This window comes from Seriola lalandi, unplaced genomic scaffold (genome assembly GCF_002814215.2).
Source record: "Seriola lalandi dorsalis isolate HSWRI2012SDOR001 ecotype SW California unplaced genomic scaffold, Sedor1 jcf7180002054557, whole genome shotgun sequence".
NCBI classification, from domain to species: domain Eukaryota; kingdom Metazoa; phylum Chordata; class Actinopteri; order Carangiformes; family Carangidae; genus Seriola; species Seriola lalandi.
Window position 1 is genome coordinate 175575 of NW_019525110.1, and position 18617 is coordinate 194191.

Genomic DNA, 18617 nt, shown 5'->3' on the forward strand with positions numbered 1-18617 from the left:
GTCGTTCATCATCTAGAGAACAAGGGAGGAAGGAAACACTGTGATGAAGAGGAGGAGGAGGGGGAGGGGAGGGGAGGGAGGAAAAGGAGAGATGATGAAGATGGGGATGGAGGAGAAAAGCAAGGCCCAGGGAGGAGAAGATAGACCGGCTCTCGCTCCGTGTCCCTCCTCTTCACCTGGACTCACTACAAAGCTCTTTAAACAGGATTTGTTGGTTCCTCTTGGTCATTTTAGATTTTTAATCTCTGACCTTTTAACTTTCGTTTGTTTCTGTTTCAATTGATTCTTGTTTGTTTTAATTTGATGTTCTTTTATAACATCAGCGTAAATGAGGGCTGTACCCTCAATGATCCTCCGGTTTAAATAAAGACAAATATAAACTGTCCAGTGGTTTGTTCAGGGGAGGAGACACTTCTTGAGACAGTGTTGTGGGGTTGAGTTTGTCAGCCCTCAGGGGCCCCATAACAGTCTGGGCCCCAAGCAGCCGGCTGCCAAACGAATGAAACCAGTAGAGTTCATTAAAGGCAGATGAAATATGTTGAAGTCTCATGAGAACATGGTTTGTGATTTACAGGTGACTGGATAACACACATTTATTTCACTTCAGTTCTGAGTTCATTGATACCAGGTGATTTATGAGTTTGAACCTGTGATCTCTGTGGTGACATTAAATACATTTACACAAAGGAAGCAGGAGCCGGTTCACCTGCCGTCAAGTCATGATGGAGACGGAAACCTTCGTTCCTGAGGATCTATGAAATCGTTATCTAATTAAGGGTTGATTCAGTAAATCGCCCTCTTATTGATCGACTACAGGAGCTGCTGGTGAACTGATGTCGGTCTGTGGCGACTGTGGAGCAGAAAACAATGCAGTATTGATCGGCCCATCGGCTGTCCTGGTTCCAGGAACAACAGTTCATTAATGCAGTCTAAGAGAGACCATCTGTCTCTATTACTGCCTGTTGGTCCACATGGACGTGATTTATAGGCAACCTGTGGAGACGGATAATGTGAGCCTGAGTGGGACTGGACCAGTCACCTGGGCTGAAGCCAACAGTGAACAGTGTGCTGTGAGGTGTGCAGGTATCACTGATAAAGGTCCTGATGATGTCAGAATGAAGCACTGGAGAAACATCAGTCTGTAAAGGCGTTTTAGTAACGTTTAGTGACGTGTTCGTTTTCTTCCTGTGTGCGGTCACATGATGTTCTGACTGGAAACTGTCTCTGAACATGTGACTCAGGTGGACTCACATCACCTGGTCTTTAAACAGCTGGTGTGGAAGAGAAGTGATGTGGAGGAGTCAGTGTCTGAAACCAACAACTCCTCCAACATGAACAACCGTCAACCCTCTGATACGACCCAGAGGAGTGCAACACCCCTACAGATGCAGGCGTAGCCGACCGTGGTTGTCATGGTTACAATAATAAACACAAACCTCCGTTGCCATGGTTAAAATATGGGTTAAAATAAATACTTCCTTCCAAGTTTTAATCAAGGGGGTCAGACCCCCCGATGCCTCCCATAGTTTGAACCCTGGTCGAGGCTGTTGCTCTGCTGCTGTTCTCAAGTTCACAGTCATTTCATACAAACATGAGAATCTCCACACTTACATTCACACAGCTGCCTGTACAGCCACAGTCTGAGCTGTGGGGGGGTAACAGCCTCTCTCAGCCCCTCAGCCATGCTAATTTCAGCAGGTCTCTGGTGTCCACTGGATTTCTCCTGGTAATCTGAGGATCAACCAGTCACTGTTACATCAATAGTTTATTGACTGACCTCAGACAGCACATCTCAGTTTTAACACAGTTTGCAGTTGGAGAAATTTAAAGTAATTCTGACGTTAACTGAGCTGTAAATCATTTTACACACAGATGAATGTGTCATAGTTAGATCCATGTCACTGAGCTGCAGATCACTGTTTGTTTCTGATGCTGTAACATTAATCAAAGATGTGTCTGTAGTGAGGAAATTATTGAAATATGACTGTTGTTTTAAAGTGAAGCCTTCAGATGCTTTTACACTGTTGCATCCGTCTGTGATGTTCAAAGCTTCCCAGGCGTTATTTTATGATGAAAGGCTGTAATATAGGGTTTTTTTTGCCTCAAAACAAACCACTAAACAACATAATGGAGGCAGAAATGAGAGGTACATTTCCACCAGTGTCAGAGTTAAAGTGGATTTTTTCCTTTAATACTGTGAAATGAGTCATAAAAGCCAAAACACAAGGTTCAGTCAGAGAGTGGAGTCTGAGCAGTGTCTCCTAATTTAACCAGGAGGATAAACATGTTTGTAGAGAGGAAAGAAGTAAACTTACTGTCTGGTTCTTTTGCTACGTGCTTCAGTGAACTGAGGTGTTGGACACACATGTATTTTAATATAGTTCAATGAGCCAACAGGTAAAACAGTGAGTGAAAACAAAGAGGGTGTCTCTTATAAAAACTAAGGTTAAAGGTCAAAGACTAAACCACCACATGAAGTAATAAACTCTATATTGGTGTTAAAGCGTATCAACAACTAATCCTCCATTGTCTCTCCAGTGTTTGTAACATTAGATCATATGTGACATTTTATACTGCTCATGAAATGACAAGCTAACACTGGAGATGAAAGCACGCTATCAGCTAGCTAACATTAGCTAGCTAAACTGTAGCTTAAAGCTAAAGCTAGAAACTAGCTAACATTAGCTAGCTAAACTGTAACTTAAAGCTAATGTAAGATACTAGTTAACATAAGTTACCTAAACTGTAACTTAGAGCTAATGTAAGAAACTAGTTAACATTAGTTATCTAAACTGTAACTTAAAGCTAATGTAAGAAACTAGCTAACATTAGTTATCTAAACTGTAACTTAAAGCTAAAGTTAGAAACTAGCTAACATTAGCTAGCTAAAATGTAACTTAAAGCTAAAGTTAGAAACTGGCTAACATTAGCTAGCTAAAATGTAACTTAAAGCTAAAGTTAGAAACTGGCTAACATTAGCTAGCTAAACTGTAACTTAAAGCTAAAGTTAGAAACTGGCTAACATTAGTTATCTAAACTGCAACTTAAAGCTAAAGTTAGAAACTAGCTAACATTAGATAGCCAGACTGTAACTTAAAGTTAAAGTTACAAACTAGCTAATATTAGCTAGCTAAACTGTAACTTAAAGCTAAAGTTAGAAACTAGCTAACATTAGTTAGCTAAACTGTAAATGAACTCAGTAGAACAGTGTTCTACATTATTTGTATTTCAACAGTAAACATTGGATTGGGCATCACATAAACTGAACTACGTGATTTTATTTTCCAGAACGACTTGAAAACATCAGGTAGACTCACCTGATGGACCAAACTGTGTGAGAATGTGTTATAATATCTTAAAGCTGAACTTAAAAGAGTGTGTGTGTGTGTGTGTGTGTGTGTGTGTGTGTGTGTGTGTGTCCTCTTATCAGTTCCAAACTCAGTTCTTTGACTCAGAGTCCTGTTGTGTGTGATGTTCATTTCTGTTGTGTGTGAATTCCCCCTGAATTTCCATGTGGATTTGCTTGTGCTTTGCTTGTGCTTTGTGTGTGTGTGCGTGTGTGTGTGTGTGTGCGTGTGTGTGTGTGTGTGTGTGTATGTGCAGCCTGCAGCCTTGCTCGGGGGCTTTCAGCTCTACTCTTCAGTTATGCAGTGAGCCAAGAACTTGTGCGTGTGTGTGTGTGTTTCATGGATCTGAGTTTATCCTTTCGCTACAGCTGTTACCTCAAGCAATAATTCCGCGCGTGTGTGTGTGTGTGTGTGTGTGTGTGCGTGCGTGCGTGCGTGCGCAACATGAATGGATCAGAGTGGAAATGAGGGTTTAAAAGAATTTCAAGTAGCATGGAGAGAAGCTGCGTGTCACTGTGTGAAAGTTTAATGTGAGCATGAATATGTGCATCATTATTTCACGCAGGAGAATTTACAGACGTTGAAGTGAAGTGATCGAAACTCACTGGATCAGTGTCATTAAAAATTTGTTCATGTTTGAGGAAAACAGTCGAACTGAGAACTGACGTCAGACGTTTGAAATCTTAAAGGAGCCGTTAGTAAGTTTGGCTACTGCTGCATAGCTAACGTTAGCATTAGCAGCTGTTTATTTACCAGTCTAGAAGAAACTTTCATCAAACTTCATTCCTTCACTCAACGAGAAACTGTCTCCAGAGGTGGAAAGCAGCCATCTTGTTTCGCTTATATATCTTTGACTTCTTTTCTTCTACTGAAGTTAGCATGCTACCAAGCTAGCCCAGATGTCATCACTTTCCGTACCGAGTCACTGTAGCCTCCAGTCTGCCCTGAAGAAGTAGCTCTTCTGAGCTACTAATGTTAGCTATGTAGAGATAGCGACACTTAATAGCTCCTTTACAGTGTGTTATGGTCTCTGTTACTTGGATGTTTGCCCGTCTCTCTGTGCAGAACGATCTGGTTTAAACACCTAGACATGTCATCAGTGAGGTAATCTCAGGTGTTTCGGGTCTTTCAACATCAGACACCTTTGCGCAGGCGACTCAGCCGGTAATCATCAGGTCCTGGCTTGGGTCTTGGCAGCTTGTGTGGCCGACAGATCTCTCCGCTTGAGCCACAGCCACCTTCATGCCTCCTCAGTATCATCAGTGATCTTCCTGATGGTTCTCCTTCCCCTGATTCCCAGCAGCTTGACTCTCCTAAAGAATGACTGACCTGCGAATCCTCTGCACCTGACCTCGATGAGGTCACATCCATTCATTAGTTACAAAAAAATACTGTGAAGGAGGAACAGCAAAGACAGTTTTAGCATTAAAATAGGTCTCAGTATCTGCCCGTGCAGACTACAACACAACTCCAGTTTTCAAATAAAACACAACGCCAGAGTTTTCAGAATAAAACACAACCCCGAAAATATCATATCACGATTTTCTCGGGCAGAATAGCAACCCACAATCTTATCACAATTCTTTTTTATGTTGGTTTTTAAGACTATTTTGCAAGTTATTGAACAGAAAAATCAAACTAATTTCCCTATTAAAAAAATACAGCTCTACATGGTAACAGATCTTAAAAGAAAAAAGAATACGACCATTTAGGCCAAAGTACCTTTTCAAACAGATTTTAATCAAGTGTGAACATTCAACAAGAATTCTGAAATAGTTTAGAGTTGTATTAATAAGTAAGTACAATCACACTTTTGCATTATTCCAAAATGAACACTGGTTTCAAAAGGTAAAACCACAACATTCATGTAAAGTGCACTCTTGCTGCATAACATTAAAAAAATCTAACATTGGTACGAACTGTAACAGTCAGGTAGCTTATTAGAGACAGCAAAACCAGACTGCTCACTCTGTTTTTTGAGGTAGCAAAGAAGTACATGAAAAGAAGAATAAAAATATACAGAACAAGACATCAATGAGGAAAATCTAGTATTAAACGATGTAAATAGCTTGCATAAAATATGCTTTACTCTTGTAATTCTGAAAAGTATAAACGTTCAACAATAATTCTAACATGGTCTAGACTTCAAGAACAACCAGAGACTTAAGCATAACTCCCAACAATTAACATTGGTTTCAAAAGATAAAACAACACTATAAAGAGCTTATTGACAAAAAGTTAAATAAAAATGTGAACTAACTCTTGTAATATAATAAGATGTAAATTATATTACAGACTAATCTAATCATTTTACTTTGTTCTGTGTTCCTACTGTAATTTATAGTTATTTTATGAGTAGGTCTTTCAATTTTTTCATTGGTGCACATAAACCTCTCAAAAAGGGAAAACTGGGAGAAACAATTAACAACAAATTAATATGAAATAATAGAAAACACACTGAAGCATTTTGATGCCTAAGAAACCTTGTCTGTCATATACAGTCAGGCTGCAGACTCTCAGCTGTTTCCACTTCCAAAGCCTATTGGTCCTGCCCCTGAAGTGCCCGCCCCCACAGTTTGCTCTGATTGGTCAGGAGAGACGTCTATCATTCAGAAAGGCTGTAAAAAAAACCCAAAACAAACAAACACGCTTTTTCCAAGGAGAGACGTCTATCTACAACCTAGAGTCATTCAGGAGAGCTGTAAAAAAAATCAGGCTTTTTCCGAGGAAAGATGTCGTCGCTTCTTATACTGGCTGTCTCACCCCCCCACCCTGAACTGAACTCTTACTGGATCTTTACAGGGAGGCCGCCATTTTGTAGACCCGCGAAAAACAGCCGTAGATGGAGCCGGACAGAGAGAGGGAGAGGGTGGAGAGGTGAGGGAAGAGCAGCAGATACAAAGCGCTGGTCTCTGCTTTGGGCTTCTCATGACGATATTAACAACCTGGAATACTTTTATAAGGAACCGTTTTGATCGCTGTGACCCGTGGACCCTTACGGACTAAAGGAATACAGACAATGGAGGAATGGAGGGAGAACCGGAGTTCTACACGTCTAAACGGTAGGCAGCCACCTCCTCCGCTGGTACATGATGCTGGTAGATAATAATCAATCATATTTATGTGCTTATGGTCAGCGCGAAATGAACTGAATATTTGAGTTGTAGAGACTCTAACCGATCTAACGAGGTGCAGCCTGTTTATACTGAAGAAGGTTTAAGTGTTTACTCAGTCAGAACAAGATCAACTCATGGACCATGCATGGGCCGGCGGGCCAGGGGAAGGTAGCCCTCTGAGCTAGATGGATGTGTCTGTAAATATCTTATAATGCAGCATAGAAATATGGTTTAAATGTTGTTGGAATCTGTGGACTCACCACTTTCCCTTTCAAATTCAGATTGTATGTGACTCATAGCCAGAGCTAGAGGGCCTTGAAGCAGGCCTCTTACATTTGATTAAAGCAGAGGGACAGACAACACTTTTCACTTTAGGTATTTATTATACATTTATCTACTATTTTACTTACATGTTGCACTATGTTGATGAACATAAGACATTGGTGAACCAATTTCAAGCACCAAAACAATTCGTTCACATCAGTACAGGTTTATTTTCACAAGAGATTTGAAGAATAAAAAGAAACTGGCCTTCAATTCTTCAACATTTGGGTCAAATGATCTCTGCAAATTATGAAGAGTCAAAAAGGGCCTAATTATGGAAAGAGCTGAGGTAATTCTGAAAACTGATATAAAACACTTGGGTATTATCTTATATGCAAGTACATTAAAAAATAATGTAGAAATCAAGTCAAGTAGATCAAGCAGAAATCAAATACCCTTAGACCTCAGTGGGTTAAACCATATTTCTATGCTGTATTATCACAAACATATTAATAGAAACATCTGTTGACCTCAGAGGGTTAGCTCCATGTTTAGCTTGAGCATTACAGGCAGTGCTGCCAACCACCCTCCCTCCCTGGCTTACAGGTCATAGCAGCTAGCTGCTCATTCTAGCTCTCTGATTAGTCACATGGTACGTCTGTCTACTTTGACGTTCCTCCCCTCACGCGTACAAGTGAGCGGTAGGCCTGCAGTGTGTGTATGCACCATAGAACTGCAACAATAGAATGTATCATGATACTAACGATCTCTCTGTAAAGGCAGATCGTGGAGACATTTTAATCGTTCACGATCTAATATCGTCATATCGCACACCCCTACCCCAGTTTTCAAAAATAAAACAGGTCGAACAGAGTTTTCAGAGATGAGATAATAAAACGTAGTGTGGCCGTAGCCTGAGTTTGTGATGGTTGATTAATGTACCCAGGAGCAACATGGAAATAGAGAGAAGAGCAGGACCAAGCACAGATCCTGGTGGGACACCATGACCGACATCAGTGTGGTCCGATGAACAGATGTTCTGTCAGTTAGTTATGATGTAAACCAGCAGACAGCAGACGCCAGTATGACTGTTGATCTAATAGAAGGTGGTGATGAGTCGTGTTGGACGCTGCTCTGACAGGAGCACAGGTGCTGAAACTGAGCCTGATTCTGGTTCTGAAGTCATAAATCATTGACCACTTCTGTCAGAGCGCTCTCTGTAATGTTGAACTTCCAGAAGCCGGATTGATGAGGTTCAAACAGATTATTGGATGAAAGTTGAGTTAGTGAGTCGTTCAAAGCAGAGTGTTTTTACATAACTTTGAACCTTCAGAGAGGATCTTTAATATGAATCTGTGACATCAAGGTGTCCCTCTCTGCGAGGCTGTTTGATGCTCACAATCAGGTTTAGGCTGAAGTGGGAGCTGGAGCCTAGAAGATGTACATTTCACGGCCAAACATTAGAGCCATATGTGACAGCATCATGTCACAGCAAAGCCTCCTCTGTTGATTACAGCCTCTCCACCAGATTTTATTACCTGCAGGGATTTGTTCCCATTTCAGCCACAAAAGCGTTAGTGATGAACAACACTGATGTTTGCTGTTTATCCTTCAGAGGACATGGTCTATGTATGTAACTATGTGCTGTTTATAACTGACAGGGTATATTTATTATTATTTTCTTATTTATATTTTGAATATGGGGGAGGTTATATTTTAATCATTATTATTTTTATTATATTTTGTATATGTGGAATGGAGTACTGCAACATAACAGTTTCCCGCAGTAGATTAATAAATTATTTCTGATTCTGATTCCACGAAGCCGAACCGAAATGAGCTGTGCTTCAGGGGCTGCATCCTTCTGCGAAGGTGTGGTCCTCCGTAGACCGCGAAGGCCGTGTTAAAGTGAGACTATCTGGTCTACGCAGGATTTTTTTGCAAAGTGCAGTTACTGTTGCCTAGCAACCTTAACAACACGTAACTTTTAACAGTTGTACCGTTAGCTGTTGAACTGAGCTGAATCACAATACTGACATTTAGCAGTGTGATCCTTGGACGCTCTGTCACTATTGTTTGCTGACATATTATTTTCATAACTGGCGTGCAATGCATCTTGGGATATGTTGGGCCATGAAGGATCCAGCAACGCTGTGATTTAATCGGTCTTCAGGTGCAGCCTCTGCAGGATGAGATCCTGAACTGGGACACAGCTGGTGAGTCTGACTCCCAGTCTGTGCTCCAGTTCATCTCAGAGGTGTTTGACGGGGGGGAGGTCAGAGCCAAGAGGGACAGACACAAACTGTCTCCACTGGATGATGTGGGCTTGAATATCATTGAAGTTAGTTTTGGGGGCTTTTGATGCCTTGTTATTGTGGTAGCAGTGAGAGAGGCAGGAAAGGTCGAGGGAGAGAGAGGGAATGACATGCTGGATTCGAACCTGGGCCGCTGCAGTCAGGAGCTAGTCCTCATGGTATGTGCCTTACCAGGTGAGCACCCGAGGTTGCCCATACAGCATTAATATTTACCTAGGTTTGAACTAAAGGATGAAACCATGACAACCAGCTCCAGTTAAAGGACAGAAGTATGTGGACAGTGGTGACCACATACTTTATACGCAGGCTACTGTCCACAGGTAGTATTCCGTCAGAGAGACACGTAATCTACAGACCACCATGACAACAGCTCACAACATACAGTATTCTGCTGTGACTCTAAATCAGTGTCTCTCTCTCATTGGCTGAACGAGGTGACGGCCATGTTGTTGTCTCAGCTCAGTCCTCCTCAGTACACCTGCTCTGAATGGACAAAATGTTCCGCATGTTTCTCTCTCTGTGGAGAGTGATGAGGTCAACCAGGTGAGAGCTGCTGTTGGCCTCAGACTGACGATCACTAACTGATGATCAGTGTGTACCAGGCTCCTCCTCCCAGGTATAGGTGGACACCTGCACACCTGCACAGTCTAATGCAACACAGTGTAATTTCAACATAAACTCAACCTCAGGAGTTGAGGTGGAATCAGCAGCTCACACAGAATCTGAATCATCTAACAGATTTATTGCAGGTTAAATGGCTTTGGATTAAATTAGACTGCAGTGTTTTCCTCTGCACCCCCCACAGACAGATGATTAACAAAATGAATAAAAGAGCATTTAAAAAAGATTCTGAGAAGTGGTTTAAAAGCTGTTTCTCTTTCACTCTTTTAATCACTTAAATGAATTTGTGTGGGGTTTGTTTGTCAGACCAGGTCAAAGCAGGTGTCAGCAGGTCTGAACAGGTCAGAGCAGGTTTCAGCAGCTCTCAAAAGGTGTCAGCAGGTCTCAGTAGGTCTCAGCAGGTCAGACCAGGTCAGACCAGGTCCCAGCGGTTCCTCCTCACACAGAAACAGAAAGCTGTTGTCTTTAATGTAAGCCTGAGAGAACGTGGAGCAGAGTTGGTCTGAGATGTAAAGGTCAGCTCTGGATGAATACGTCGGCGTCTCAGTGTAACGTCAGTGTGATTGGCTGAAGGAATATTGACTGTGAGTTCTCAATGATTCATCCTGTCTCAGTTTTACCACCTCATGTTGTTGAAGAGACTCTGATCCCAGAACTGCAGCGTCGTCTCCTCTGTTTATCATTATGAAGTGCTTTTCCCGCCGGCTCCCTGGGGGAGGAGCGACCTTGGCTCGCTGAGGGCAGAGTCAGTCCTCATCTTCTGGGCTGAAACATTTTTATTCTGTACTTCATGTCATCATCCTCCTGCTGTCTGAACGGTCTGAGTTTCACCTCTGAATTTTCACTTGTGGGAAAATGTAAAGCAGAATTAGAGTTTGGTTAATTGGAGACTGAGTCTGATGTTTAATTGTGGCTTAAAGAGTTTTTTTAAAATTTCTGTCAGAAAAATGAGAAGTTGGAACTAATTATGACTAAATGTCAGACTGCTGCTAGTAATATATGAACCTAAGAGACAGGTGTACAGACAGGTGTGTGTACAGACAGGTGTGTGTACAGACAGGTAGAAAGACAGGTGTACAGACAGGTAGACAGACAGGTGTACAGAGAGGTGTACAGACAGACAGGTGTACAGACAGGTGTACAGAGAGGTGTACAGAGAGGTGTACAGACAGACAGGTGTACAGACAGACAGGTGTACAGACAGGTGTACAGATGGTCAGGGAGCAGGGGGCCGGACACGGGGGCTGAGGGGACCTGAGGAGTGGATCATGACACTGGGGCATGTTAGTGATGATATTTCTAACAGCGCCTGAAGGCAGCATTGGTATAATCTGTGTAATTAGAGCACAGTCCCCTGAGGTGTTAGCTTTAACTGCTAATCCTCCACAGTTTCAGTCTCATTAAAACCAGGAAGTAAAACAGGAAGCTGCTGGTTCAACTCCCACATGGTATGTTAAGACTGTTAATGCAGCTGAATCCTGGACCTACAGAGCTTATCTGAAAGCTAATCCTACACCCACACACACACACACACACACACACACACACACACACCACTGTCAACTTTATTGATCTGTGCAGGATGGAGCATGGTTTCAGATGGTTGGTGCTTTGCTCAGGGGCACTTCATCAGCACGTGGATGTCTGAAGGGTTTTATTCCACTCAGGGAATCGAACCCTGAAATTATGTTACTGTACAAATAAATACAAACATGTTTGTGTTCAGTTTGGTGAGTTGTAGCGTCTCTGCTGACTCATGTCAGACTTCACTCCCACCGCTGTGCTGACTTCAGATGAGTCATTCACTCCCAGACGTGACTCTGAGCTCTTGTAAATGCCAACTTTAAGTCTGAAAGCTGAGCAGAAAAAAACAGTACACAAACGGTTTTAATGTGGAGCTTCAGAGATCCCCTCACTGAGTTGATCTGATGGAGGTGTGGATAAGTCTTACTACCAACACCTCCTCCACTCAGACTAGTTCCAGGTTATGTCCTAGTTTATCCAGTCAGGTAAAATATGAACCATTTGTGTGAAACTTCTGTGTGCTAAAAAGTGTTTTCTGATGTCGCCATGAACTTTAGTTTTGGTGGTCAAAGGTCAATCGGTTCCCCCCTGGAGTCCAAGTGGATGTTTGTACAACATTTGAGGAAGTTTGTCAAGGTGTTACTGAGATATCACATTCACCCCGGCCAAAACTGTTTTGTGACGTCATTATGCCTGTGACCTTTGACCCCCAAAATCTAATTGGTTCATCCTGCAGTGTCACGTCTTAGGATCTCAGGGTCTTGGGTCTTAGAGCCTTAGAGTCTCAGGTCTTAGAGTCTCAGGTCTCAGAGTCTCAAGTCTTAGAGTCTTAGAGTCTCAGGTCTCAGGTCTTAGAGTCTCAGGGTTTCAGGTCTCAGAGTCTCAGGTCTTAGAGTTTCAGGTCTCAGGGTCTCAAGTCTGAGGTCTTAGAGTCTCGAGTCTGAGGTCTTGGAGTCTCAGGTCTTAGAGTCTCAGGTCTCAGGGTCTCAGGTCTGAGGTCTTAGAGTCTCAAGTCTGAGGTCTTAGAGTCTCGAGTCTGAGGTCTTGGAGTCTCAGGTCTTAGAGTTTCAGGTCTCAGGTCAGGGTCTCAGGGTCTTAGAGTTTCAGGTCCTAGAGTCTCAGGGTCTCAGGTCTTAGAGTCTCAGGTCTTAGAGTCTCAGGTCTCAGGTCTTAGAGTCTCAGGTCTTAAAGTCTCAGGTCTTAGGGTCTCAGGTCTTAGAGTCTCAGGTCTCAGGTCTTAGAGTCTCAGGTCTTAGAGTCTCAGGTCTTAGAGTCTCAGGGTCTCAGGTCTTAGAGTCTCAGGTCTTAGAGTCTCAGGTCTTAGGGTCTCAGGTCTTAGAGTCTCAGGGTCTTAGAGTCTCAGGTCAGAGTCTCAGGTCTCAGGGTCTAAGGTCTTAGAGTGTCAGGTCTTAGAGTCTCAGGTCTTAGAGGCTCAGGGTCTCAGGTCTTAGAGTCTCAGGTCTTAGAGTCTCAGGTCTCAGGGTCTAAGGTCTTAGAGTCTCAGGTCTTAGAGTCTCAGGTCTTAGAGTCTCAGGTAAGTCTAAGGTGTCAGTCAGTGAGGTGGTCTGTCTGTCTTTCAGGTCTAACTCAGGTTCTGGTCCCTGTCCTTTCTTACTCTCCTCAGACCCTGACTCTCTGCGTCTCTCCCTCCTCATCCGTCCTCCTGTCCGTCTCCTCCTCGGCCCGTCTGTCCAGCATGTCGTTGAAGGTCCAGACCAGCAACGTGACCAACAAGACAGACCCAAAGTCCATCAACTCACGGGTGTTCATCGGGAACCTGAACACAGCGGTGGTGAAGAAGTCCGATGTGGAGACCATCTTCTCCAAGTACGGCCGTGTGCTGGGCTGCTCCGTGCACAAGGGCTACGCCTTCGTCCAGTATGCCAGCGAGAGGCACGCCAGGGGGGCGGTGATCGGCGAGAACGGCAGGGTGCTGGCCGGACAGACGCTCGGTGAGTCACCGTCAGTTATAAATCATGTGACGATAGACCAGGGGTCGGCAGGTCTTTTTCTAATCCATCAGATATGGCTGGAACATAATCAATAGCTAATTTAAGATATTGATAAGAATTGTTAAGAATACTTTGTTACTGTTAGCATATGTGGCGCTGTGGCTGACAGTCACAGACAGGGGAGCGATCTGGTAAAAAGATCATATGATCAGCTTGTTGGGTAGAATCCCAATCCACCATCTTTGTCATCATCTGCATTCTGTTTTTGCTGTGGTTTTATTATGAAAGTCCTGACAGGAAGTTGAGACTCCTCTCTTTTCGCTGCTTTGACGCTTCTCTCTGATGTGTGTAAGCTCCACCCACAGTAACATATTATATGTCTGATTGACTGAATCTGTTATTTTCCTTATATCACACATTGTATCTCACTCCGTCAAAGCAAGAAATAGAACCTTTGGAACTTCCTTTCAGAACTTTTCAGAATAAAGCTCACAATAGCTTGAAATAAAACATTGCTGCAAAAAAAATAAAAATTCTGTGGGTAACCATCGCTGCTCAGCCGGCAATCTATTTTAGCAACGGAGATCCCTTTTTTTCTGTTTGTTTGTTTATTTATTTATTGATTTATTTATTTAAAAAAAATCATATCAAAACCCTGCAGATTTGGCCCGCAGGCGGCCAGTTGCCGACCACTGCGATAGATGATAGTTTGGGATGTTTAAAACTGTGTCCATGTGTACATTAGAGCAGAGGTCCCCGACCTTTCCCAACACAGCACCCGCTTCAAAATCTCTAAAATGTCAACACCCCCAGAACAATATGGAGGCCCAATGATGCCTAATGATCAAACATTCAAGACGGACCTGAAGGCAGGAGAAACATTTAAGAACCGCAGTGTTTCTTTTCTGTTTGACAGGTGGGGGTCACGGGTTGATTCACCGTCTGTCTCTGACTCTGTCCTTTCACCTCTCCCCGTTGTTAAACAGATATCAGCTTTGATTCTCCAGGTCTTACCATGGCTGTGATCTGTAAGTGAACAATCAGACTGAGGAACAAGTATGTGATGTGTTCTGACATGAAAGTTCCTGTCGTTGTCTTTTCACAGTGAGAGGCCGTAATAGGAAAAGAAACAATTAAATAATGAGTTTTTAACATTTTTTCTTTAAAGAAAATTTTGTTCTCAAACATTTAAGAAGAATAGATTTTTTTATAATTATATCTTTTCACCAAGATTTTACTGTTGTAAATGTCGGCCCACCTGTAATACCTTCACATGCCACCAGAGGGCAGCAACGCGAGCCACTACAGTAAAGCAACAGTTGGACAGTTACTAAGCAAAGAAACACAGAGAGGGGAGATTTAAACTGAAGAGTTGTCCTCTGTCTCTCTCTATGTCTGTCTCTCTGTCTCTCTCTTTCTGTCTGTCTCTCTCTGTCTCTGTCTCTCTCTGTCTGTCTCTCTCTGTCTCTGTCTGTCTCTCTCTCTGTCTGTGTCTCTCTGTCTGTCTGTCTCTCTCTGTCTCTCTGTCTCTCTCTTTCTGTCTGTCTCTCTCTTTCTGTCTGTCTCTCTCTGTCTGTCTCTCTCTGTCTCTCTGTCTCTCTCTGTCTCTCTGTCTCTCTCTTTCTGTCTGTCTCTCTCTTTCTGTCTGTCTCTCTCTTTCTGTCTCTGTCTCTCTCTTTCTGTCTGTCTCTCTCTGTCTCTCTGTCTCTCTCTGTCTGTCTCTCTCTCTGTGTGTGTGTGTGTGTGTGTGTGTGTGTGTGTGAGATGCCATAGAGATCAAATGAACTGTCTTCTCTGAACCACTCTACCCTCTCAGCTCTTCTCTCTGCCTTCAGCTCACTGTGTGTTTTTTACTGGAGACTGAAGAAATTAAAATGCCTGGCACAATAAATGATGCTGGTGCTTCACACCCTGTTTGTCATGTTGCTGCTGCATCAAGAGACATAAACTAAACTGATGTCAGAATCATGGAGGACCTGCTGTACGCTGTTCATGTATGTGAATGAAAAGATGAATAATTACGCTGAGTGAACTCACAGTGAGGAGAAACATGTAGAGGTTTAATATGTAAATCTGAACTGTATGACCAGGTCTCTGTCCTCTGAGACTCTGTCCTCTGGTCCGTCTCTGTGAGGACCAACAACACGATGAAGCACTTCACAGTGAACAGAACATCAAGGTCAGAGACTCAGTGATGAACATCTGCGACAAGTGAAGAGGAGGATGACATAAGGATTTGATCACCTACCAACCACTAAGAATTCTGGCTCTCACAGACCTGTTAGTTCTTCTTTAAGAAGCCCCCCTGTTCTCCACTCATTACCTGTATTAACTGCACCTGTTTGAACTCATTACCTGTATAAAAGACACCTGTCCACACACTCAATCAAACAGACTCCAACCTCTCCACAATGGCCAAGACAAGAGAGCTGTGTAAGGACATCAGGGATCAAATTGTAGACCTGCACAAGGCTGAGATGGGCTACAGGACCACAGGCAAGCAGCTTGGTGAGAAGGCAACAACTGTTGGCGCAGTTATTAGAAAATGGAAGAAGTTCAAGATGACGGTCAATCTCCCTCGGTCTGGGGCTCCATGCAAGATCTCACCTCGTGGGGCATCAATGATCATGAGGAAGGTGAGGGATCAGCCCAGAACTACATGGCAGGACCTGGTCAATGACCTGAAGAGAGCTGGGACCACAGTCTCAAAGAAAACCATTAGTAACACACTACGACATCATGGATTAAAATCCTGCAGCGCACGCAAGGTCCCCCTGCTCAAGCCAGCGCATGTCCAGGCTGAAGTTTGCCAATGACCATCTGGATGATCCAGAGGACGAATGGGAGAAGGTCATGTGGTCTGATGAGACAAAAATAGAGCTTTTTGATCTAAACTCCACTCGCCGTGTTTGGAGGAAGAAGAAGGATGAATACAACCCCAAGAACACCATCCCAACCGTGAAGCATGGAGGTGGAAACATCATTCTTTGGGGATGCTTTTCTGCAAAGGGGACAGGACAACTGCACCGTATTGAGGGGAGGATGGATGGGGCCATGTATCGTGAGATCTTGGCCAACAACCTCCTTCCCTCAGTAAGAGCATTGAAGATGGGTCGTGGCTGGGTCTTCCAGCATGACAACGACCCGAAACACACAGCCAGGGCAGCTAAGGAGTGGCTCCGCAAGAAGCATCTCAAGGTCCTGGAGTGGCCTAGCCAGTCTCCAGACCTGAACCCAATAGAAAATCTTTGGAGGGAGCTGGAAGTCCGTATTGCCCAGTGACAGCCCTGAAACCTGAAGGGTCTGTATGGAGGAGTGGGCCAAAATCCCTGCTGCAGTGTGTGCAAACCTGGTCAAGAACTACAGGAAACGTCTAATCTCTGTGATCTCTGCAAACAAAGGTTTCTGTACCAAATATTAAGTTCTGTTTTTCTGATGTATCAAATACTTATGTCATGCAATAAAATGCAAATAAATTACTTAAAAATCATTTTTGTTTTAGATTCCGTCACTCACAGTTGAAGAGTACCTATGATAAATATTACAGACTTCTACATGCTTTGAAAGTGGGAAAACCTGCAAAATCGGCAGTGTATCAAATACTTGTTCTCCCCACTGTATATAAAAACAGAAAAAATACTATATAGAAAAATATATAGACAAGTAGAAAACAGTATTATACATGTCCTTTCTGGATTGCTGCAACATGAACCAGGATTTATTCAACCTTTAATCATCCTGCTGCTGCTGCCTGTTACTGATGCAGCAACTTCTCTGGTGTGATGCTGCAACCTGGATGAGAGGAAATGAGCTGAACACCTGCCTCTATATAATAACAGTACTGACTGACTGACTGACTGACTGACTGACTGACTGACTGACTGACTGACTGACTGACTGACTGACTGACCGACCGACCATCCTCAGTGCTGTGCTTCGGTCAGACCACAGATGCTGTTACGTGGCTCAACAGCTTCCTCTAGTGGAGACCATCAGTTAACACATCAACACAGTGATGTACAGAGAGATGTCTGCTCTCCAGGATCTTTGTGTTTCTGAATCTTTGAATAAATGTTTTGTTTCTTTTCCAGTTTTTGTTTATTAGTTTTAGTGAATTTATAGTGACAGTCTCTTTTTTCCTGCTCTGCTGTTTCCTCAGACATCAACATGGCCGGAGAGCCGAAGCCAAACAGAGCCAAAGGCCTGAAGAGATCAGCAGCTTCTCTCTACAGGTACAGCTGTCTATAGTGGATCAATGAGTGTGATTGATCAGTCTGTTGCTCATATGTCTCGGGGGGGGGGGGGTTAACGGCTTTAAACCTCTGCCCCCCCCAGAGCTGCAGCTCCCTGGTGAAGTCTCAGTCTTAATGAGATATAATGAGCTTTATATCTGTTAGCTTGTTACAGAGACGATCACAGGTCTGACTTTAAGGTGCTTCCACAAACTTTAATGAGTTGTTTTACAGAGTAAACAGCTGAAAGACTTCTTATATAAATACTGTTTTAGAAGCTTTTCATACCTGGAAAGTCATAACCATGATGAGTCTGAGTCAGTTTTATTTAAAAGAGATGAAGTTATCATTACAGCAGGAAGAAACGAGTGTTGTAAAGTTTCTTTTCCATACAGTTCAATCAGAAAGTCTTCAGACCCTTCACAGTTTCACACGTTACATTCGTTTCCCCTCATCAGTCTACTCTGTTCTCCATTATGACAAAGTGAAAACTGAGTTTTAGAAACTTTACAAATGTATTAAAAAGTAAAACTCTCACACTGACAGAAGTATTCAGACACTTTACTAGTTCAGCTCAGGTTCCTCCATGTCTCTGGATCCTCTCTGAGATGTTTCTACATGGAGTCCACCTGTGCTGAACCAATTTACAAAATTGCCTAAAATTCTGCTTTCACTTTGTCCTTGTGGAAACTGAGTGAGACTGATGCAGGGAAATTCTTTCTTTCCTCATGTGTGAATACAACCCCCAGGAGGAAAGGCACAAACCAAAACAACATTCATTGCCTTACAGGGCTTCCGTAGAATGTGATGAATGTTCTTTTATATGGTGACGGTCCGGCTGCCTCGCTGTTGTTTGCATTACTCACTGAGTGAGTCCAGGACGTGTCAGTGGGTATAAAACTCACCATACATCATCCCGGACACCCGTCTCTCTGTCCAGGTCCTCTGTCCCTCTGCCTGTTGTGTTGTGTCTCTGGGGGGAGATGAACTATGTTGTGGTTTCTTTTTCTTTGTCAGTATTGACATTTTTAAGCTTTTTTATTTGTATATGCAACTTAGTGGATGGAAACCCAAAAAGCTTTTGTTCTCATGTGTTGTTTGAATGTGGTTTGATGCTCGTGTTGTGAAACGTTGGATCACATGTGTTTGGTTCAGTCATTATGTTCCACTGTGCTTCCTCCCCAGTGGCTACGAGTTTGACTACGATTACTACAGAGAAGACTTCTACGACAGGTGAGAGGACGAA

The 18617-nt window shown here is 43.1% G+C and overlaps 1 protein-coding gene across 1 annotated transcript in view; it reads left to right on the forward strand.

Annotated features, from left to right (window-relative positions):
* Positions 1-5982: 5982 nt before the first annotated feature.
* The window catches only part of raly (RALY heterogeneous nuclear ribonucleoprotein), a 44823-nt gene continuing 32188 nt past the window's right edge, over positions 5983-18617 (forward strand). The window contains exons 1-4 of the mRNA XM_023415764.2: positions 5983-6409; positions 12812-13139; positions 17299-17371; positions 18557-18604. Coding sequence (XP_023271532.1) covers positions 12884-13139; positions 17299-17371; positions 18557-18604 — 377 coding nt within the window. The 5' untranslated portion in view covers positions 5983-6409; positions 12812-12883. The remainder of the gene's footprint in view (positions 6410-12811; positions 13140-17298; positions 17372-18556; positions 18605-18617) is intronic.